The sequence below is a fragment of the Vulpes vulpes genome, chromosome 8 (assembly GCF_048418805.1).
Source record: "Vulpes vulpes isolate BD-2025 chromosome 8, VulVul3, whole genome shotgun sequence".
Classification (NCBI taxonomy): Eukaryota; Metazoa; Chordata; class Mammalia; order Carnivora; family Canidae; genus Vulpes; species Vulpes vulpes.
Window position 1 is genome coordinate 5,938,908 of NC_132787.1, and position 24,575 is coordinate 5,963,482.

Below are 24,575 nucleotides of genomic sequence, written 5' to 3' on the forward strand. Positions count from 1 at the left end.
AGGTAAAACCATTAAACACGGTTCACAAGAAAATACAAGAACTATTCAACTACAGTTACAAGAGTTTGAAACCTCACTAGTTGTTCATATAATACTTTTTACAAATTCATACAACTGTACAGTCTACTTAAGCTAAGTTTATTGTTAACCAAAAGACCAATATCAAAGACCTTGACGCTTGCCCTACTACTCTTGCAGTGGCTATGGTTTTGTAACAATAACTGTTACCTTAAGAAATATACTTTAAAAACCATTTGGCTAGTAATGTGTACTTTCTTCATTCCTCAGGGGTGTGTGTTGTGTGGTGTGTGTGTAGGCTCTCCAAAGGGCAAATGCCTGCTTCTGTTCACCATAATCCCTCTCACGGCAAAAACTGTGCGAAATCACCACTGTCCCACTGTGAACATGGGGATTGGGGAAATAGTTCTACATTTTCTTTGTATATTTAGGTTTATCCGGAAGCCAGTAGATTTCTTCCGAAGCTTTCTTTTGAACATTCAGATGGTGTCTTTAGAGCCTTATTATACATTGCTGTGTTAGCGGGGGCTTCTAAGTGTCCAGAGGAGGACAAAAAGAATGATGCAGTCTAGAAGCACAGTGAATGTATTTTTCCCAACCAAGCCCAGCGTTAAGATTTCTTTCTTTCTTTTTTCCTGGGCAGTTCTCTTTAGTCAATACCAAGGCAGGCTTTGGAACACTGCAGATTTGCTTTAGAGGTAGATAAAACAGAAATCATGCAGTTAAGTCAATTGAGGAAGAAGGGCTTTGCACTCTTGAGGACATCAGGACCAGAAGGTGATCCTTTTTTCTTGGGACTAGAAGGACTTTTCCCATTTAACATTTTTACCTGTTTGGGGGAAATACCCAAGTCTTACCTGTCTCTCTCAGGAAAAATGAATTTAAAGGCAGCCTGCACTAACTACAGACAGAAGAAGAGAGTGCCAACATTTGGATTACGGCACTGCAGTTCACAGTCTGGGTCTGTGACACACAAACACGTCATGCACTTGGAGACAGAGGTTAATTGTATCAGTGTCACTAGTGATGTTAATTACAAAAACGTACAGCAAGTTCGAAACTTCTCTAAATATCGAAATCACCATGTTTTATTTTTTATTTTTATTTATGATAGTATAGTCACACAGAGAGAGAGAGAGAGGCAGAGACACAGTCAGAGGGAGAAGCAGGCTCCATGCACCGGGAGCCCGACGTGGGACTCGATCCCAGGTCTCCAGGATCGCGCCCTGGGCCAAAGGCAGGCGCCAAATCACTGCGCCACCCAGGGATCCCGAAATCACCATGTTTTAAAGACAGACTGGAATGTTACAAATGATTCTGCAAAATACAAAAAATAGACATGCTTCCACTGGGTGCTTTAATCATTTTTCCGAGCATTCTCATCTTTTGCTTCTTCCTCATCAGAGTACGCAGTGGGCTCCTCCCCCTCCTTCAGCAGTTTGCCCACATGACGATACTTGAAAGTGAACTGAGAGTCCCAGTCACTCGGGGTCTCCCTGCTGGACAGGGGTGAGGTCAGAAAGGTCATCGTACTCGTCCTTCAGTGCTTCCTTATTCAGGCAAAATGTGGCAAGGCCCCGGGGTGCATCTCTTCCAGCAAAGACCCCGTATGGCCCCTCGGGCCCGTAGAACTTGCGGCCTTTGGTCACGTCGAACACCTTGCAGTTGATGGCCATGAGTATGCGCGGGTCCTGGACGCCGTCGAAGCGCCGCAGCTCGACTGGGGTGAAGTCAGGCTGCTTAAGGCGGGGCAGGGGGGCGGCTGGTCCCCGTGCACGATCTTGTACAGCAGGAAGATGCAGAGGCCGAGCAGCAGCAGGTTGAGCGGCGACGTGAAAATCTCGTGCAGCAGTCCGCCACCCTCCAGCTCGCTAGGGTCGGCGCCGGTCGCCGCCACATCCTCTGCAGCCAGGATCGCTGGCGCAAAGGTTGGGCCGGGCTAGGGAGGGCTGAGGAGCTGGCTGCTTTCTCCTCCCTCTCAGCGAGCTAGTTGGTTAAGCATCCAACTCTTGATTTCTGCTGAGGTCATGATCTCAGGGTCATGGGATTGAGCCCTGGGTCGGGTTCCTTGCTCAGTATGGAGTCCACTTAGGATTCTCTCTCTCTTCTTCTCCCTCTGACAGTCCTCAACACGCTCCCCCCAACAACTGCTCACTCTTTCTAAGAAAAAAAAAGATATCAAAGATATTTCAATTATGAAAGAAGAAAATAAACATCTAACATGTCACCCACCCCAAATGAATTATTTTATTTATTGCAATTAAATAAAATCCAAATTGATTAAAAAGTTCAAAACAAATTTTTAATCGCGGCAAAAAGTGAAATAAGTCAATCGGAGAAGGACAAGCAGTGTATGTTCTCATTCATTTGGGGAATATAAATAATAGTGAAAGGGAATATAAAGGAAGGGAGAAGAAATGTTGGGAAATATCAGGAAGGGAGACAGAACATAAAGACTCCTAACTCGGGGAAACGAACTAGGGGTGGTGGAAGGGGGAGGAGGGCGGGTGTTGGAGGGGAATGGGTGACGGGCACTGAGGTGGACACTTGACGGGATGAGCACTGGCTGTTTTTCTGTATGTTGGTAAATGGAACACCAATAAAAATTAATTTAAAAAATAAAAATAAAAAAAAAATAAAAATAAAAAAAAACTTTTTATTGTGAACATGTTTAAACATATACAGAAGTAGAAAGAGTAGTGTATTGACTCTTCTGTATCCATCATTGAGCTTCAACAAATATGAGCTCTTTGACCAGTACCCAGCTTTGACCACATGGAACTGGAAAAATGTGGTCGCTGCATTCCATGAGCAGACATGTGTCTGAAACACAGGAAAGTTCTGTTACTGAAAGGTAGAAGGGAAGGGCAGTACCGAGGAAGAATGATCAGTCTATTTTATATATATAAATATACATATAAATATAAATATATTTATTTATTTATTTATTGAAGTTCGATTTGCCAACATACAGTATAACACCCAGTGCTCATCTGTCAAACGCCCTCCTCAGTGCCTGTCACCCAGTCACCCCATCCCCCCACCTGCCTCCACTTCTACTACCCCTTGTTCAATTCCCAGAGTGCTCATGTTTTGTCTCCCTAATTTTTCCCACTCATTTTCCCTCCTTTCCCCTTTAATCCCTTTCACTATTTTTATATTCCCCATTTGAGTGAAACAATATGATGTTTGTCCTTCTCCAATTGACTTACTTCACTCAGCATAATACTCTCCAGTTCCATCCATATTGAAGCAAATGGTAGATATTCGTCCTTTCTGATGGCTGAGTAATATTCCATTGTGTATGTAGACCACATCTTCCTTATTCATTCATCTGTCGATGGACATCGAGGCTCCTTTCACAGTTTGGCTGTTGTGGACATTGCTGCTAGAAACACTGGGTGCAGGTGTTCCAGTGTTTCACTGCATCTGTATCTTTGATGTAAATACCTAGTAGTGTAATTGCTGGGTCACAGGGTAGCTCTATTTTTAACTTTTTGAGGAACCTCCACACAGTTTTCCAGAGTGGCTGCACCAGTTCACATTCCCACCAACAGTGCAAGATGGTTCCCCTTTCTCCACATCCTCGTCAACATTTGTGGTTTCCTGTCTTGTTAATTTCCCCCATTTTCACTGGTGTGAGGTGGTATCTCATTTTGATTTGTATTTCCCTGATGGCAAATGATGCAGAGCATTTTCTCATCTGCTTGTTGGCCATGTGTAGATCTTCTTTGGTGAAATTTCTGTTCATGTCTTCTGCCCATTTCATGATTGGATTTTTTGTTTCTTGGGTGTTGAGTTTAATAAGCTCTTTATAGATCAGATACTAGCCCTTTATCTGATACGTTGTTTGCAAATATCTTTTCCCATTCTGTAGGTGTCTTTTAGTTTTGTTGACTGTTTCTTTGGCTGTGCAGAAGCTTCTTATCTTGATGAAGCCCCAATAATTCATTTTTGCTCTTGTTTCCCTTGCCTTCATAGATGTATCTTGCAAGAAGTTGCTGTGGCCAAGTTCAGAAAGGGTGTTGCCTGTGTTCTCTCTAGAATTTTGATGGATTCTTGTCTCACATTTAGATCTTTCATCCATTTTGAGTTTATCTTTGTGTATGATGTAAGAGAATGGTCTAGTTTCATTCTTCTGCATGTGGATGTCCAATGTTCCCAGCACCATTTATTGAAGAGACTGTGCTTTTTTCCAGTGGATAGTCTTTCCTCCTTTATCGAATATTAGTTGACCATAGAGTTGAGGGCCCATTTCTGGATTCTCTATTCTGTTCCATTGATCTAAGTGTCTGTTTTTGTGCCAGTACCACACTGTCTTGATGATCACAGCTTTGTAGTACAATCTGAAATCCAGCATTGTGATGCCCCCGGCTCTGGTTTTCTTTTTCAACAATCCTCTGACTACTTGGGGTCTTTTCTGATTCCACAAAAATCTTAAGATTATTTGTTCCAACTCTCTGAAGAAAGTCCATAGTATTTTGATAGGGATTGCATTGAATGTGTAAATTGCCCTGGGTAGCATAGACATTTTTGCAATATTAATTCTTCCAATCCATGAGCATGGCATATTTTTCCATCTCTTTGTGTCTTCCTCAATTTCTTTCAGAAGTGTTCTGTAGTTTTTAGGGTATAGATCCTTTACCTCTTTGGTTAGGTTTATTCCTAGGTATCTTATGTTTTTGGGTGCAATTGTAAATGGGATTGACTCCTTAATTTCTCTTTCTTAAGTCTCATTGTTAGTGTATAGAAATGCCACTGATTTCTGGGCATTGATTTTGTATCCTGCCACATTGCTGAATTGCTGTATGAGTTCTGGCAATCTTGGGGTGGAGTCTTTTGGGTTTTCTATGTACAATATCATGTCATCTGTGAAGAGGGAGAGCTTGACTTTTTCTTTGCCAATTTGAATGTTGTTTATTTCTTTTTGTTGTCTGATTACTGAGGCTAGGACTTCTAGTCCTATGTTGAATAGCACTGGTGAGAGTGGTCATCCCTGTTGTGTTCCTGATCTTAGAGGAAAGTCTCCCAGTGTTTCCACATTGAGAATGACATTTGCTGTGGGCTTTTCGTAGATGGATTTTACGATGCTGAGGAATGTTCCCTCTATCCCTACACTCTGAAGTGTTTTGATCAGGAATGGATGCTGCATTTTGTCAAATGCTTTCTCTGCATCTATCAAGAGGATCATATGGTTCTTGTTTTTTCTCTTGTTGATGTGATCTATCATGTTGATTGTTTTACGAGTGTTGAACCAGCCTTGCATCCCGGGGATAAATCCTACTTGGTCATGGTGAATAATCTGAATGTGCTGTTGGATCCAATTGGCTAGTATCTTGGTGAGGATTTTTGCATCTGTGTTCATCAGGGATATTGGTCTTAATTCTCCTTGTTGATGTGGCCTTTGTCTGGTTTTGGAATTAAGGTGATGCTGGCCTCATAAAACGAGTTTGGAAGTATTCCCTCCCTTTCTATCATTTGGAACAGCTTTAGTAGAATAGGTGTTATTTCTTCTTTAAACATTTGATGGAATTCCCCTAAGAAGCCAAGTCTATTTTTTTTTAAGATTTTATTTATTTTTAGAGAGTGTGTGTGCCCATGAGTGTGAATTGGGGGAGGAACAGAAAGACAGGGAGAGAATCCCAAGCTGACTCTGTGATGAGCACAGAGCCCCATGCAGGACTTGCTCTCACAACCCTGAGGTCATAAGGTGAGCTGAAACCAAGAGTTGGGAGCTTAACTGACTGAGGCATCTAGGTGCTCCAGATGATCAGTCTTTGTAATGGATGAGGATTGAATGGTGACTAAGTTCATAGAAGATAACAAAGCAACAATATAGAAGGAACTTGGGCTTTTCAGTTGGGACCACCCATATGCATCTCTGAACTTAAAAGAAAAGTAATCTTTTGTTTGAGGCACTGTATTTGGGGATCTTTTCTATAACAGCTTAGCTTTTATCTTTCTAAAATAGATTTCCTGACCTACCCAAATTGTCTCCAATGTCCCATCACCAAAACTAAGGTTGCAATAACCCTCTTTTCTTTCCTTTGCATTCAGGGGCATATTCATTGTGTTTGAGATAATACCTCAGGTGTTTTCTTAGCTACACAGGGTAAAAGGAAGTTTTCTTATTACAAACTGACAAAGGTAAGAGGTAAAATATTTTTCACAGCAGCCATTTGAAGATTTAGTTCTAGGGGAACCTGAGTGGCTCAGTTGGTTAAGTGTCTGCCTTCAGCTCAGGTCATGATCCTGGAGCTCTGAGATCAAGCCCTGCATTGGGTTCTCTGCTCAGTGGGGAGTCTGTTTTTCCCTCTGCCCCTCATCCTGCTCATGTTCTCTCTCTCTCAAATAAATAAATATCATCTTAAAAAAAAGATCTAGTTCCACACATTCAGAAATAGGTCTGGGTTTAATATAAATAATTCCTAATCATCCAAGGTTTCTTTTATAACTTAATATAGATAATAAATTAGGCTAAAATGCACTGTAATATCTGGTAGACTTCAGGATCTTTAGTATATCACAAAATATATTTTGATATACCAAAGAAGCAAGACTTGCAAGCAGATGTCTTAGACATAATTAATTTATAGTTATAAAGTTCTACATTTTTAAAAAAAGCTTTTATTTATTCATTTGAGAGAGAGAGAGAGAGAGACAGAGACAGAGACAATGGCAGAGATAGCAAGAGAGTGAGAGAGAGCACAAGTGGAGAGGGGGAGGGAGAAGCAGGCTCCATGCTGAGCAGGGACCCTGACTCCAGGCTAGATCCCAGGACCCTGAGATCATGACCTGAGCCGAAGGCAGATGCGCAGTTGACTGAGCCACCCAGGCACCTCTATAAAGTTATACTCTTGAGAGAATTTACTTTTTGGGATGTCTCTTAGTCTCTAGAGGACACAGAGAGTAGAGTCAGTGTAGCAGGCACACAAACTCTGTACTATATATAGAGATGCCTGGCCCAGGGAGAGGACGCACCCTGCTCCCGCACACCGCATATGAATTATGTGAATTATGTTGCATAGCACTGGGTCCATTCTCCGGATATCCTTCATGTTCTCCCCTGTTAGTCAAATACTGAATGGCCATGTTTCCAGGCAGAGGATCTGCAGGGTTGCAATCTGTGAAAAAAGAACAGATTGATAGCAAGACCTTTGAAATATAGACAAGCAGTTATTCCGGTTGTCTTCAATTAGATGGCTTCCTGAACTGTTGATGTCACAGAGATGGATTCTGGTTTAGAAGTTAACCTTTGGTGGCTTAAATGGATCATCAGATAAAAATGTGATATTCAGAGAGAATAGACCATCATCGTATACAGAACCTGGACCATTCATAAAAGTTGTCTCCCTTGGGCTCTGCACTGCAGTTAGGAGGAGGCCAAAGGTTACCTAGCTTTATACCAGCAAGAGCCAAGCAGGCACAGCTCATTGTATACATGTTCTCATAAGAAATAATAAAAGGTCCTTAAGTAAGAGAACCTGAGTGCACCATTTGTCACACATGCTTATTCTAGACTCACTTGGTGGTTGAGGTGGTTGTTGGGGTTTGCTGCTTGCTTTATCCAAAGGAAATCAAACTTATCCCACCATTATAATAGGAGATAGTTTTGCAACTTGGAGTGAAGCCCCTCTGGGGTTAGGCTCCTACACTTCCCCAGAAACTGGGAGATAGGGGCACTGTCTTCTCTGATACATTCGGAAGAGCTGGTTCTTAGGTTCTTGAGAAAGACATTACTGGGTAGTAAAGCTGACAAGGGGCATTTATTTATTTATTTATTTATTTATTTATTTATTTATAAATATTTTATATATTTATTCATGACACACACACACACACACACAGAGGCAGAGACATAGAGGGAGAAGCAGACTCCCTGCATGGAGCCCCATGTGGGACTCCATCCTGGCAGGATCATACCCTGAGCTGAAGGCAGACACTCAACCACTGAGCCACCTAGGTGTCCCACATTTTTATTTTTTTGTTATTTTAAAAAATATTTATTTATATTCATGATAGACAGAGAGAGAGAGAGAGAGAGAGAGAGAGAGAGAGAGAGAGGCAGAGACACACAGGCAGAGGGAGAATCAGGCTCCATGCCGGGAGCCAGACATAGGACTCAATCCCGGGACTCCAGGATCGCGCCCTGGGCCAAAGGCAGGCGACAAACCGCTGAGCCACCCAGGAATCCCCATTTTTATTTTCTTAAAGGGTTTTACTTATTTATTTGAGAGAGAAATAGAATATGAGCAGGAGGAGCACAGAGGCAAGGGAGAAGCAGCCCCCCTCCCACTGCCACCAGCAGAGGGCCCATTGTGGGGCTCAGTCCCAGGACCCCCAAGATTATGACCTGTGCTGAAGGCAAATGCTTAACCGACTGAGCCACCCAGTCACCCAAGGGGCTTTTTGACTTTTAAAAAGATTTACATACATTTCAAAATGACAGAGAAAGAACTTATACTTAGATGTTTTCTCAGGTAAGAGAAGAGGGAGAGAAGTCTCTTCTTTTATTTTCAGTGGGGGAATTAGCCTTTTATTTTTACTTTGCAGCAAGTGCCCTTATGTCGTCCAATTGCTTCTGCCAACCAGTGTTGAAAAGGCTCTTATTTCTCCACGGCGTTTCCTTTGTGCCTTTCAAAAATCAGTTCACTAGATCTGTGTGGACCGATGTCTGGTTTCTCTGCTTTCATTGCTCTCAATGTCTATTCCTTTGCTGTCCTTTTGCAGATACAACACTGTGTTGAATACTGTAACTTTATAGTAAGTCCTGAGGGGGGCACTTGATGGGATAAGCCCTGGGTGTTATACTATATGTTGGCAAATCGAACTCCAATAAAAAAATATACAAAAAAAAATACTAAGTCCTGAAATCGGATTATATAAGTCATCCCATTTTGTTCTTTCTCAGATTTGTTTTGGATGGTTTATTACCTTTGCTTTTCCATTTTCACCAGTTTCCACAGGCCAAGTAAGGTTTCGAACCCTTCTCTCTGGCTGGAAGGGGGTTGCACTAGCACCCTCACCCCTCTGGTGGGCTTCGATGAATTTCCTGCTTCAGGCTCAGGATTTTGTTTCACCAGGGAGCTGGGGCAGTGGGCCTGGGAGATCTGATGGTGGCTGCTGTTCCCTGCCCCCAGCCAGCCCCTGAGGATGGGGATGGGAGAGCTTTCTTTGATGTCCCCCCACCATCCTCCCTGTGAGAGCCAGGTGGGGTTCCTGGGGGAACAGCCTGCAAGAAGGTGGGAGCTTCTTCTCTTTGACAGTACATCAAGAGCCTCAGCGTTTCTAGTTTCATCTCCCTCCCAGTTTGGAGGGCGCCAGGAGCTTCTGTCCTGAGTAAGCAAATGCTTGGTTTTTGTGTCCCCCTGCAGCCACGTTCTTACCTCCAGATATCTGGCCATCTGCCTGATACAGTTCTCTGATGGTTAAGATAAGTGGTTGACTTTCACTTTGTCCAGCATTTTTCTTATCGTAAGAGCAAGAACGATAGCTGGCCAGTCCTCTGCATTTCTGAGCCCAAATCAGAAGTCTGAGTTTTTAAAAAGAACATTATAGTTCTTGTTTCCAGGTTGCCTTTTAAAATTTTTTTTAAATTAAAAATTTTTTTTCCAGGTTTGCTTTTTATTTTCCCATATTTGAGTCTCTTTACACACCCTCCCGATTTTTTTTTCCTCTGTGAGGGCTGTTTTGGTCTATTACCTCCTCACACTTTTTTATTGTGGTTTTTCTGATTAGCTACTTGATGTTTGCCTCTCTCTTTGTACTGCTTTGTTTGTTCATTGTGGCCAAAGTCTGCCTGGTTGAGTTCCATAAGTGGCGACAGTCTCCTGACAGAAGGGAGCTCCCCGCCTCCCCGCCCCCCCCAACTGCCCATGTGCCTGTAGCAGCCTGCAAGTTGCCATCCTGCCTCCAGGTCTCCAGGCATGTGTATGCTTGCACTCTGGGCTTCCATGCTTTCCCACCCTCAAGATAGAAGGACTTATCTCTAAGACAACCTACAGAATGGGAGAAAATATTTACAATTGACACTCAGATAAAGGACTAGTATCCAAGATCTATAAAGAACTTATTAAACTCAACACCCAAGAAACAAAAAAATCCAATCATGAAATGGGCAGAAGACAGGAACAGACATTTCTCCAAAGAAGACATACATATGGCCAAAAAGCACATGAAAAAAATCTCCACATCCCTTGCCATCAGGGAAATACAAATCAAAACCACAATGAGATACCACCTCACACCAGTGAGAATGGGGAAAATTAACAAGGCAGGAAACAACAAATGTTGGAGAGGATGTGGAGAAAGAGGAACCCTCTTGCACTGTTGGTGGGAATGTGAACTGGTGCAGCCACTCTGGAAAACCGTTTGGAGGTTTCTCAAAGAGTTAAAAAATAAACTACCCTATGACCCAGCAATTGCACTACTGGGTATCTACCCCAAAGATACTGATGTAGTGAAACGCCAGGACATTTGCACCCCAATGTCCATAGCAGCAATGTCCACAACAGCCAAACTGTGGAAGGACCCATGATGTCCTTTAACAGATGGATGGATAAAGAAGATGTGTACACACACACACACACACACACACACACACACACTAGAATATTACTCAACCATCATAAAGGATGAATATCTACCATTTGCTTCAACTTGGATGGAACTGGAGGGTATTATGCTGAGTGAAGTAAGTCAATTGGAGAAGGACAATCATCATATGGTTTCAGTCATGTGGAATATAAGAAATAGTGAAAGAGACTATAAGGGAAAGATGGGAAACTGAGTGGGAAAAAATTAGAGAGGGAGACAAAGCATGAGAGACTCTTGACCCTGGGAAACAAACAAAGGGTTGCAGAAGGGGAGGAGGGTGGAAGGATAGGGTAACGGGGTGATAGGCAGGCCCTAAGGAGGGCACTTGATGGGATGAGCACGGGTGTTATACTATATATTGACAAATTGAATTTAAATAAAAAAAAGAAAGATTTATCTTGGTTTTAGTTCTCCTTTATATGTTTGGTGGTTGGACAGAAATATATTTGCATGAGGTAATGCCAACCTTTCACCTATAGGCTTATCACCTAAATGCTACTCCTCCTGGAAGCAATCATTTTCAGGTCCTGGAGGGAGTGGCCTGGACGCACTGGTCCTAGCAGCACTCTCCTGGGGCTGAGTGCACTGGCCCAGCTTCCCCATGGTGGCAGCTCAGCTCAGGACAACCAGGAAGTCTGAGTTTGGGAATAGAGTTCCGTGGGACATGTTCCAGCTGTCGACTCTGTACATTTTTGCATATAATAACATATTGAATATATTCAATGTTATTAATATGTTATTAATATTGAATATATTAATGGTCAACTGTGCCATATCTTCATTTTGCAGATCACTGGTCCAATTCATTGTCACTGCTTAATGCTCAGAGAGAAACCTATTGCTTTTGCTTCCAACGTCTTGTGGGAAGTTCCTTCAAGTTCTTGAGTACTTATAATGCATTCTTCCAGAAGATAAAATTTCCCCAAACCCAAATACCTTCTAATTTTCCTCTTTCTCAAAAGAGGTTATGGGTTTTATTATTTATTTATTTTTTAAAAAGATTTTATTTATTTATTCATGAGGGACACACAGAGAGAGGCAGAGACATAGGCAGAGGGAGAAGCAGGATTTCCACAGAGAACTGGTTGTGGGACTCCATCCTGTGACCTGAGATCTCTCCCTGAGCCCAAGGCAGACGCTCAACCACTAAGTCATCCAGATGTTCCTGGTTATGGATTTAGGGCCAAATAATCATAGCTCATTCAGACTTCACTGCAGAGGCCTATATAACCAATTGATCTTTTCTCCTTATGGCTCATGAGAAACCTTCCCTGGCAGCCATGCCAGCCTGCCTGCTGACCCCATACTTATTATTCATCTCTCATTAAACTGCAAAAGGGCAAGATTTTTTTTTGTGTGTTAATGGCAAGAGTTAAACATGTTTCCATTGATAAAGAAGACTCCAAGGATCCAAAATGACAAATCTTACAAATCTATGATTTGTAGGAAAAGGATACAATATGACAGCAGCATTAAAATAAAGATATGAGGATGCCTGGGCGGCTCAGCAGTTGAGCTCCTGCCTTTGGCTCAGGGTGTGATCCTGGAGTCCTGGGATCAAGTCCCACATCAGGCTCCCTGCAGGGAGACTGCTTCTCCCTCTGCCTATGTCTCTGCCTCTCTCTCTCTATGTCTCTCATGAATAAATAAATAAATCTTAAAAAACATAAAATAAAGATATGCATCACAGCCAAAGGCTGTCTCATAACAAGGGGAGAGAACTGGAGGGAGCTCACTTGTTTTCCCTCCACAAAGCCATGAAGCACATGCTTTCTCTCTTAATTAAAAACCATCATCATGTATGTCAAACATACCAGGCCCAGGAGCTCAGATGTAACTGGGCATGTGTGACATGTTGCTTCCTCAAACCAGCCTAGTAAACTAGTGGCTACTGCATGAACCATCTTCACAAAAGTAGCAGCCATTTGAAGATCCAAGGTGAGGCCAGACATTCCCTCAGGAGCTAGCAAACATTCTCCTCCACTTAGTGGTGTTCAAGGAGGGGGACTTAGCTCCTTAACCTAAAATTCTCAGTAGCCATTTCAACAAGGACTCATCAGGGAGCTCCTTTTTAACATGCTGAATATTCCTAAACTTCTAGAAGGCTGAGATACTTTTTATTTTTCATCCCTATCTCTCCTTTCTAATGATCCCAGTCTTCCAGCTGGGTTCTCTGCTATGGTATCTGTCTCTTATCCATGCTACATAGTAGATACCAACCAAGCACTGTTTATCACATGGGCATGCCAAAGTGTGGTCATTGACAAAATGTGTACTTAATATTTCCTGGATCCACAATATATTTTGGTGAATATTTACTAAAAATAAATTAGGATTTTGATGGAATCTTGTCTCACATTTAGATCTTTCATCCATTTTGAGTTTATCTTTGTGTATGGTGAAAGAGAGTGGTCTAGTTTCATTCTTCTGCATGTGGATGCCCAATGTTCCCAGCACCGTTTATTGAAGAGACTGTCTTTCTTCCAGTGGATAGTCTTCCCTCCTTTATCGAATATTAGTTGACCATAAAGTTGAGGGTGCACTTCTGGATTCTCTATTCTGTTCCATTGATCTATGTGTCTGTTTTTGTGCCAGTACCACACTGTCTTGATGACCACAGCTTTGTAGTACAACCTGAAATCTGGCATTATGATGCCCCCAGCTATGGTTTTCTTTTTTAACATTCCCTTGGCTATTCGGGGTCTTTTCTGATTCCACATAAATCTTAAAATAATTTGTTCTAACTCTCTGAAGAAAGTCCATGTTATTTTGATAGGGATTGCATTAAACGTGTAAATTGCCCTGGGTAACATTGACATTTTCACAATATTAATTCTTCCAATCCATGAGCATGGCATATTTTTCCATCTCTTTGTGTCTTCCTCAATTTCTTTCAGAAGTGTTCTATAGTTTTTAAGGTATAGATCCTTTACCTCTTTGGTTAGGTTTATTCCTAGGTATCTTATGTTTTTGGGTGCAATTGTAAATGGGATTGACTCCTTAATTTCTCTTTCTTAAGTCTCATTGTTAGTGTATAGAAATGCCACTGACTTCTGGGCATTGATTTTGTATCCTGCCATGCTGCCAAATTGCTGTATTCCATCAAAATCCTAGAGGAGAACACAGGCAACACCCTTTTTGAATTCAGCCACAGTAACTTCTTGCAAGATACATCCACGAAGGCAAAAGAAACAAAAGCAAAAATGAACTATTGGGACTTCATCAAGATGAGAAGCTTTTGCACAGCAAAGGATACAGTCAACAAAACTAAAAGACAACCTACAGAATGGGAGAAGATATTTGCAAATGACGTATCAGATATAGGGCTAGTTTCCAAGATCTATAAAGAACTTATTAAACTCAACACCAAAGAAACAAACAATCCAATCATGAAATGGGCAAAAGACATGAACAGAAATCTCACAGAGGAAGGCATAGACATGGCCAATACGAACATGAGAAAATGCTCTGCATCACTTGCCATCAGGGAAATACAAATCAAAACCGCAATGAGATACCACCTCACACCAGTGAGAATGGGGAAAATTAACAAGACAGGCAACAACAAATGTTGGAGAGGATGTGGAGAAAAGGGAACCCTCCTGCACTGTTGGTGGGAATGTGAACTGGTGCAGCCACTCTGGAAAACTGTGGAGGTTCCTCAAAGAGTTAAAAATAGACCTGCCCTACGACCCAGCAATTGCACTGCTGGAGATTTACCCCAAAGATACAGATGCAATGAAACGCCGGGACACCTGCACCCTGATGTTTCTAGCAGCAATGTCCACAATAGCCAAACTGTGGAAGGAGCCTCGGTGTCCATCAAAAGATGAATGGATAAAGAAGATGTGGTTCATGTATACAATGGAATATTACTCAGCAATTAGAAACGACAAATACCCACCATTTGCTTCAACGTGGATGGAACTGGAGGGTATTATGCTGAGTGAAATGAGTCAGTCGGAGAAGGACAAACATTATATGTTCTCATTCATTTGGAGAATATAAATAATAGTGAAAGGGAATAGAAGGGAAGGGAGAAGAAATGGGTAGGAAATATCAGAAAGGGAGACAGAACATAAAGACTCTTAACTCTGGGAAACGAACTAGGGGTGGAGGAAGGGGAGGAGGGCGGGGGGTGGGGGTGAATGGGTGACGGGCACTGAGGGGAGCACTTGACGGGATGAGCACTGGGTGTTATTCTATATGTTGGTAAATTGAACACCAATAAAAAATAAATTTATTATTAAATAAATAAATAAAAATAAAATAAACTTAAATAAATAAAAAAAATAAATCTGCTAACAACCTTAAAAAAGTTCTTTTAAAGATTATTTATTTATTTATTCATGAGAGACACAGAGAGAGAGAGGCAGAGACACAGGCAGAGGGAGAAGCAGGCTCCATGCATGGAGCCCGACATGGGACTCGATCACGGGTCTCCAGGGTCAGGCCCTGGGCCAAAGGCGGTGTTAAACCGCTGATCCACCAGGGCTGCCCTAAAGTCTTTATTTTTGAAGTCTTTGTTTTGTATATAACATATGGCTTTTATAATCCAATCTTTAAGTCTTTCCCTTTCAATTTGACGAGTTTGTATTTCCATTATTGTTATAGTATGTGCTTATTATTGAAGTCTTCTGCAATGTTCTTCAAAAAAACGTTTTTCCTACTGTTTTTGTGCTCTCTATGCTATTTTGTTTCCTATCTTTTGTTTGTGCAAGAATGTCACTCTGTCTTTACATTTCTGATGAACATTAGATACCAGATGACAGTGTATAAAATGTACAGAGGAAAAAGTGGGGACCCCAAAATTCTGTAACAAGGCAAATTTTCATTCATATGTAGTCATTGTATGAGTCAAAATAAAGAGACAATCATAATTTTTTTTTTTTTGGCAGAGAAACAGAATGTATTTGAGCAGGGTAGGGGGGCAGACAGAGAAGGAGAGAGAGAATCCCATGCAGGCTCCACACTGAGTGTGGAGCACTCAGAGCTTTATATCAAGACCCTGAGATCATGAACTGAGCTGAAAGCAAGAGCCAGACACTTAACCGACTGAGCCACCCAGGTGCCCCTAATATAAAGAGATTTTCAGGTATATAAGGTCTTGGAATATTTTGTAATACCTATTTCTTAAAAGAAATCTAGATAAGTGCATATTACAACAAAATCAAAGCAGAATGGAATGAAGAACTCATGCATAATGATCAGGACATTTAAAGGTGTCAGTGTTCTAGTGCTCAATCTCTCATTTCATTAATCCTCATGCTAACTATGCAATGTAGATACTACTGTTATCCCAATTTTATATATAGAAAACTAAGGCACAGAGTAGGTTAGCAATTAGACAGGATCATAAAGCTTATGGTATGAACACAGACAACTAGACTTCTAAGGCTATGAACTTAACCATTATGCTCTGCTGTGCAAAAGGAAGTATATAGGGGAATGTGCTATGAAAGAGAATTCAGTGAATAGTAAATAAACTTAGATGTAGAATGAAGACTAAAAAAACTATAGGCTATGATTGAAATCCAGAATTTAATTGATTCAACAGCACCTACTGTAAAGATAATAATGTGTTGATAATATCCAGGGAGAAGAATCCTAGAATGTAAAAAATAAAACAAAATAAAACAACTGGGGAAGGAGGTTGAAATGACAGAGGGAAAAGGGATTATTAAAGTAAACTAAATTTATAATCTTTGATGGGTGGTGTCAACATCTTTTGTTTTTAGAGTTGAATTTCATATATACTAATTTAAGACTAGTTTAGAATGATAAAGAGAAGTAAAAATGTCCAGATGTTATGAAGGACAATCAAATTAATAAAATCCTTAATGAAGAAGATCAATTAGACACAATTAATAAGGATGACAAGATAAAGTACGGTATGATTAATTCAGGAGATAAAACATCTGTGAACTATACGAAGGAAATAGTGCTGATGGTGTAAAACGTCAGAAGAAAACATAGAACTTTATATCCACAGAGCTAAAGTAGATATAATTTATATTTTATTGTCAATATAACCAGAGAGATGATAGTATAGGGCTCTCTTCCAGCTAGCGGTCCAGAATTGTACTTTAAGTTCAAGCAGTTGGCAAAGCAAACTCATCTGCTACATACTCTATCCCCATCAACTACCTAAGAGTGTAGGTATTTTCCTAGTGTCCTTCTCACAGCTGCCTTCACCTCTTTATTCTTTAGGCTGTAGATGAGGGGATTCAGCAAGGGTGTGACTGCACTGTACTGCAAGGAGGAGAGCAAATCCAGGGAGGAACCAGAGGTGGGCATAAGGTAGCGAATCAAACCTGAGCCAAAGAAGAGGGTCACTGCAATGAGGTGGGAGGAGCAGGTGGAGAAGGCCTTGCTTCTGCCTGAGGTGGAGCTGATGCTCAGGATGGTGGAGACGATACGGGCATAGGAGAAGAAGATTGGGAGGAAGGTCCCAAGCCCATGCAGTAAGATGGAGCAGATCAAGATGTCAACATTGATGGAAATATCTGAGCAAGAGAGAGGGAAGAGGGAGGGAAGCTCACAGATGTAATGGTGTATGGTTTGGGCCTCACAGAAGTCCAGGTTAATAGCCAAGAGCACAATCACAACCGAATTCAGGCAGGCCAGACCCCATGAGATCAACACCAGCTTCACACAGAACTGGGTGCTCATCACCTGGCTATAGAGCAGTGGGTGGCAGATGGCAGCATAGCGGTCATAGGCCATCACTGAGAGCAGAAAGGCTTCGGTCCCTGCAGTGATAAACACAAAGAACACCTGGGTGAGGCAGCCCTCCACTGAGATGGTTCTCTTCTCAGACAGAAGGTCCTTCAGTAGCTTGGGCACAGTGACAGAAGAGAAGCAGACGTCTAGGAAGGACAGGTTACTCAGGAAGAAGTACATGGGAGTGTGGAGGCGGGAATCAGCCCTGATCACCAGCAGCATCATCAGGTTCCCCATCACAGTCAGGAGGTAGATCCCCAGGAAGAACACAAAGAGCAGAGCTTCGATGTAGGGGTCGTCGGACAGCCCAATGAGAATGAACTCCGTGATGGTGCTGTGGTTCCTCCAGGCCATTTGTGGAGGGGGTTTCCCTGGAGTAATAGAGAAATAGTGATGAGATCCCTCTCCTTCACGTCATCACTCCTCTTACCATACATCCTTCCCTGCTTCCCTACACTCTGTGCGGACATCTCAAGGCTGCCCTCACTGTCTATCGGGAAGAATTTTTATCTTGTTTGGTTATTACCAATCTGGTTCACAGTGTTTGCATAGTTCAGAGAATCTTCTTCCATAGGCATTTACCTGGAAAAATGAGTCTTGCTGGTTCACCTCCACATCCCTGCATTACATTCTATTGCATTCTTCCTAGCATTTAAAAACCTAAAAATTCTAGCACGTATCTGCAGGGATCTTCAAAACCTTCTCTTTTCAATTTCTGAATGATAATTTTTTGTTCAAAAATCATCCAATGTCTCCTTACCAGAGCTGACATACATTAGACAAAGTAGGCGCCTATCTTACATGGCTGATGAAAAATAATAAATTTCTTATAAGATCAGAAGAAAAAGTGGATATAATACAATCTGAATTGTATCCATTTTTAAAACTGCTGCAATAATATAAATTATAATTTTTTTTATGGAAAGGGGTCTATGAAGGCAAAAGTACCTGGGGCCATGGAAGTCATAATGTGTCACTGCTCTCTACTTCATAACAAGCATTTAAGTAAAATAAGACTTTATTAAATACACTTTCTTTCTTTTTATTTATTTTTATTTTTTTAAATACACTTTCTTAATGACTATCTCAATTGTTTCAAAGTAGTTCTATAAGATTGGAGAGGGAATTATTAAACCTGTGAGAAGTCTCATATTAAGTAATATTTGCAATGTCATATAACAACAAGTAGAAGAAAGAGGAAATAAATGCCATTATTTTTTCTAATTACATTCCAATGTCTAGGCTTAGTCCACATCATGAGGAACACTTTTCTTACCTGGGCCTTTAAATTCTTCCTCATCTGCCCTTCAACTTTTGGCCATTTTGGCTGCTTTTGATACCAGAAAGGTCTGTTTGTTTCTGTCTTTGCTCACCTTCTCCTCTATATGTTCTCCTCTTAATTCCAGAGATGCAGACTCTCATGGGCCTTCCAATGTCACCTATAGCCCTGCTCAATTCCTTATAGCCTGACCCAACTTCTCCCTCCTTGAACTCCCAGCTCTGTTCAAATCATGGGACCACTGGCTCTCAGGTGCCTTATGTCATGGTCTGATTCTGTGTCTGGCTCATGGGAGACATCTATCTGGGTTTTCCCCTCCCAATTGTGAGCTCCATGAGAACAGAGCCACAACTGGACAAACACAGTCACAAACCAGCATATCTCGGGCTCTGTCCCACCCATTAGCTTCTGATGACCTCTCCAATCTCTGTCCAATTGAGGCATCTCCTGTGTATCTCAGAGACCTCTTGACCACACTCAGCACAGTCTCATCCCTTCCTCCATGAGTCCCCACGGCACTGGCACCTGGAGGCAGCACTGTGGACATGGCTGTCTGCCCTATTGCCAGGCCCCCCACTCAGGAAGATTGGAAGCCACAGCTGCTGAATTTCAAGGTTGTCATCTGCACAGACCTCACCAGCTCATTCTGCTTCCATCCTGTCTCTTCTGCTCTCATACTGGTAGACTCAAGGGAACTGTGGCCACCATTGCAAGAATGTGCTTGTGTTCTTGTTGTGGACATGTTATTCCTCTATCGCCCTTCTTCTAGGGTCAGAGGCAAAGGGCTTATAATTTTCTTTTAAACAAAGTTTTTTGGATCCCTTTATCCAGATTTCAGCTGTGTAACCAGGAGTAGATGGTGAGCCATTTAGGTGAATGAGGATACTAAGATTCATTTTGACCCCTAACTTCTTGGACTATATAGGGAGTCACTGTCCTATGAGAAGATTCCTTCCTCAGTTGGATGTTTAAAGCTAACTGATCAGTATTCTTTTTTGCCTGTCAGTCCACAGTCTGATCCCACAGTAGGCTTCTGCCTTCATAGAACCATTTAATCACACTGACCCAGAGAACCCGGCTTCTGACCCTTTGGGCTTTGCCAGTAATGTATGACCAGGTGCTAACTTACTTACAGAAAGCCTAAATTCTGATCGAATTAACAAATCCACTAGTCCCACCTCAGTCCATCTTAGCCCTTAGTCTAGGTTACCTGTGTGCCAGGACAGATAGTGAGATGTTCACTGTTACGTGCCTGCAGGACATTAGCTTTGGTCCAGTGATGGTGAAGCATAACTGGCTGGAGAAGTTACTTTTGAGGATCCTGCATGGATAAAATTGCAGATACTGCTGAGAGCAAACTCTGGGTGAATCTATGCAATCCACACAACATGATATGATAAATGGAGGCCATTCTTTTAAAAGACTCATGTATTTCAAAACATTTATGGATATGTCTACCTTGAAAGTCACTTCCTTTCTTTCACCGACACTCACAAGGGGTGAGTGCCCACAGGGGGTTCAAGTTGTTGTCTGAAGAACACTGTAGTAGTTGTGCAGAATCCTTTTCTGTCCTGTCGGAGGTGATATTATGTACAAACAAAGACACTAGTTACTTCTCTCATGTGATTTTCAGGTTGCTCACAGAATGGAATCTACCTCCCCATCACTATTTTTGAACAATACTTCAAATCGATGCCTGAGATTTCTTTAGTGACCAGGGACAATTAGCATTTACATCCTGGATCAATTAAGCATGAAAATAAAACACTTGCAATCACCCTTCTGAAGGGAAGATATTGGCTTCATTTAATCCTGAGCTATACCACACCGATGCCAGATGCAGACCATGGATTGTGAGCAGGAGAGGATTGAGGGAAAGTAGGGAGACTGGTGATGGAAGGGTGGGAGCTGTTAACGGAGGGGATTTCAGCAGTGTCTTCGATGAACACCTGCGTCATTATTTTGCCACCTGGGACACTTCACATTCATCGGACACCTGGATATTTGCTCAATTTCTCTTACAAAGCTATATGGCAGGATATCAGGTATGTATATGATTTTGTGGCTTTCAGGAGGTTAACTAAGATCAGCATGTTCTCCAATGGAGCTGCTAATATAGCAAATCACTGATTTATTTATCAGACTTTAGGATGAAGCCCAAAGTTGAGAACAACTCTGCTGGAGCTATGATCACCCAATCTTGCCCAAAGAGGAAGCTATTTGACAGCCAGTTTCCATTAAGAGGGAGTGTTTGGTGTGTGGAAAACTAACCTGCACATTGGCTGTTCAAAGCTGTCTTTGGAATGAAGAAATGCCTGAAGGTTGTGTGCAGAAGGTCAGGCTAGGCAAGGTGGCTCTAGGGAACCTATGAGCTGATGTGTGGCAAACAGACTCTAGGTGCTAGGTGCATGGGGTGAAATCTGTGTGGAGGAGAAGCATATCAGCCCTGGGAGCAGGTGGGACCTGAGACAAACTTGATCCACTTGAAGTGATTCTCAGAGCTGTCCTCTCCTCTCCTCTCTCACACTATTCACAGTGTCTCACGGTGACTAGTTCTCAGGTGACTTGAATATCAAGGAAAGGAAGTCTACTGTGCTTCTACTGTGTACTGGGCAAGCAGGAAAACAGGTGGTTCTGATAGTGTGATCCGCATTTCTGATTGTCTTCTTTCATTTCAGGCGTCAGTCTTTTTCAATGCTTTGGGATCCTGAACCATGAGAAGATTGATGCCTAGACTTTAAAGTGTCACTGTCTTCAGGTGAGGCAGGGAGGGAGAGAAAGTGTCCAAGGCAGCTGGGACAAAAGCACCATTTGGACAGAGAGAGATACAGAGTCTCACCCAGGGAGATGGTCTGCCAAGGAGTGGGGTGTTCCCACCTGTACCTTAGGGACAAGGGATGTGTGGAGCAGGAGCCTGAGGCTTTAGGACCAATGGAAGAGATCCAGAGGTGGAGGTGGAAGAGAACAAAACACCAGCAGAACTGAAATATTCAGAGAGCATCCCAGGCAGAAAAATAGGAGGACCACCAGAAACACAGAAGATATTACCATTCTCCTGGCTTTTCTTGGAGGAGGCAACTCCACGCGTTCCGTCTTCACCATCAGGACCAGACACTTGGTAGGTCATCCCAATAAGAGAAGCCCTGTCACAAGCATCTCTTTACAGAGCACATAGCCTGTTCCCTTGGCTGTCAGTGAGGGAAGGAAGTTAGAATAGGGGAAGCTCTGGAAGCACTGGATCTATCAGAGCATCAGGATTATTTTCCAGAACCCCTAAATAGAGGGGTGTCATTCTGCAATGGAGGCCACTCTATGGAAGGTCAAGGACAATATTTCCAAACTGCTGATATTCTGAACAACAGACACACATTTCATGAATACCTTCTCTCCTGATCTCAGGGGCAGTAGTGTGCTAGGTCTTCCTTTATTCTCTCTGTGCTGCTGAATGCTCTTCTCAGAGTGTCACTCAAGGAAGGGAGAATTGACCAGAACCAATCAAAAGGCTGCCTGTACTTCAGCAGCCATGGGGTGGTGTGGGCCCCCAGGGGAAGCTGGGCTGCTGCCCTGTAATCCCTGAAGTCCCAGCCTGAAGCTGAGCTCTGGACTCAGTAACCACAGCTTGCACTTAACTAGAAAGGTAAATGTAGTTGGAGGTACAGGAGTTCTCTCCAGGGTGATATTTCAATTTTGTGAATTAAGGCAATTATTTATAGTCTAGGAGAGGACAGCGGGAGGGCAAAACACCTGTGCCTTTCTGCCTGTATCCCTTTGTTTCTCTTGGGCCCTGTAAATGTCATTCCTTGAGTAAGGTTAAATTCAGACCTGAAATCCTGACTGCTTAATATGTGACAGCTCGTCAGCTAATGAAAATCTCACTTCTAGGAAGCTAGAGGTACTCCTTGTAATAAGGGCCATTTTAGTGTGATTTTTGGTATTTGGAAAGCTTTGATCCTTGGCTGGCACTGCATCTGTAAAATATGGTTGTAAGTAAGGTAAGAGGCTGTTCAGGACTTGACATGAATAGGTGAGCAGTGGAATAGCTGCTGGAGCCCTAGAGCACTTTGGCTCAGCCTGGAAGGGATAGGGAAAGGGGTTGTAAATAGTGGAGTACACCTTCTCCAGCCCCAGTGAATCTGGAGGAGGTTTTCTTTAATAAATATATATATATATAGTGAATGATCATGCTTTATTGGAGAGATCTGCCAAACAGATGAAGGCAGCCCAGTGGGCATCTTACTTCCCACTTTGGCTAAGAAAGATCAACTGGACCCAGGTTCCTCTGGGCAACTTCTCACCCTCATCCCTCCAAAGGGTGGGGACTCTTGCAACCATTTCCTTGAAGGATAAACCTCATTGACTACGATACTGCCACTGTGCAAAGCTTGATCCTCTGTTTTGTTTCTTAAATTCCACATATGAGTGAAATCATACGATAATTGTCTTTCTCTGATTGACCTATTTTGCTCAGCATAATACCCTCCAGTGCCATCCACCTCGCTGGCAACATAAGATTTCATTTTTTTCGATGGCTGAAAATAGTCCTTTGTACATATGTAGTACATCTTCTTTATCCATTCATTTGCCAATGGACATCTTGGCTCTTTCCATAGTTTGACCATGCGGACATTGGTGCCATAAACATTGGGGTGCACGTGCCCCCTTGGATCATTATCTTTGTATCTTTTGGGTAAATACCTAGTAGTGTAAGTGCTGGGTTGTGGGTAGCTCTATTTTTAACTTTTTGAGGAACTTCTGGTGCAAGAGAGGTTGGTTCCTATCTCAGGGAGTGGAAGAATGAATCTCGTGGACAAAGGAGAATGAGTAAAGTTGATAGAAGTTTGTTATGCAAGGATACAGAAAATGCTATCAGGAGTGAGGGGTTTCCTGACAGAGTTGCCATTGAGGGCTTTTTTGGCTGCCTTTTATTGAGAGCCTAACCAGGGAGTTTATGGCCTTGAGATTTCTTGCGCTGTCTTGAGTGAATGACATAAGGCTGTCTTTTAGCCTGGAGTCTTTGTGATTACTTTGTAGCTGTCATAGGAAGACAACATTTTGGAGCCAGGGGGCCAGATTTACTTCCTTTTCTCTGTTTTTGTTGCCTTATCTCTGATTTCTTGGGATTTATAGGAGCGTCACTCTGGGTCTCCTTGGTATCCTCGGAAATATGGGAGCCTGCCTCGGGCCTTTCCCTTATTTTTCCCTGCCTAGCTCCATCTGCCCTAACTCAACTCCATACTCCAGACTGGTTATACCAGCTTGCATTCCTCCCAGCAGTGTAAGAGCACCAGCAGTGTACCTTTCCCTGCATCTTGAGGTAATTCTTTGTTTGTTTGTTTGTTTTTCATCTATATTTGCTGTTACTTCCCGTTCTGTGGACCATTTATTCATGTTCTTTGCCATTTTTCTTCTGCAGTGTTTTTGTTGCTGCTCTTTTTTTTTTGTAAATGTTTTTATTGGAGTTCGATTTGCCAACATATAGCATAACACCCAGTGCTCGTCCTGTCAAGTGCCCCACTCAGTGCCTGTCACCCAGTCACCCCCTCCCCACCTTCCCTTTCAGTACCACTTGTTCGTCTCCCAGAGTTAGGAGTCTCTCATATTCTGTTGCCTTCTCTGATTTTTCCCACTCATTTTCTCTCCTTTGCCCTATAATCCTTTCACTATTTTTTATATTCCCTGTATGAGTGAAACCATATGATAATTTTCCTTTTTCATTGACTTATGTCACTCAGCATAATACCCTCCAGTTCTACCTATGTGGAAGCAAATGGTGGGTATTTGTTGTGTCTAATGACTGAAAATGGTTCAATTTTCTTTTTCTTGAGTTACATATTCCTCTAAATTAAGCAAAAGCCTGCTTTTCAAATGTATGGAGATGAATTTTAGTATTTCCTTAAACTTTTTATTCTTTTATCAGAGTTGTATTATTGGTTTCCTTTTTCTTGGATGTATTTATGGA

At 42.2% G+C, this 24,575-nt stretch overlaps 2 protein-coding genes across 2 annotated transcripts; both read right to left on the reverse strand.

Annotated features, from left to right (window-relative positions):
• Positions 1–1,357: 1,357 nt before the first annotated feature.
• LOC112921238 (membrane-associated progesterone receptor component 1) lies at positions 1,358–11,217 on the reverse strand. The gene is given in 4 exon segments (XM_072767884.1): positions 1,358–1,513; positions 1,515–1,777; positions 1,780–1,935; positions 11,166–11,217. Coding segments are annotated over 4 exon segments (609 nt in total). The 3' UTR covers positions 1,358–1,375.
• Positions 11,218–16,761: 5,544 nt separating this feature from the next.
• Positions 16,762–17,691, reverse strand: LOC112921237 (olfactory receptor 8S1-like). The gene has a single exon (XM_026000482.2). The coding sequence runs from the start codon at positions 17,689–17,691 to the stop codon at positions 16,762–16,764; it is 930 nt and encodes a 309-aa protein (XP_025856267.2).
• Positions 17,692–24,575: the final 6,884 nt, after the last annotated feature.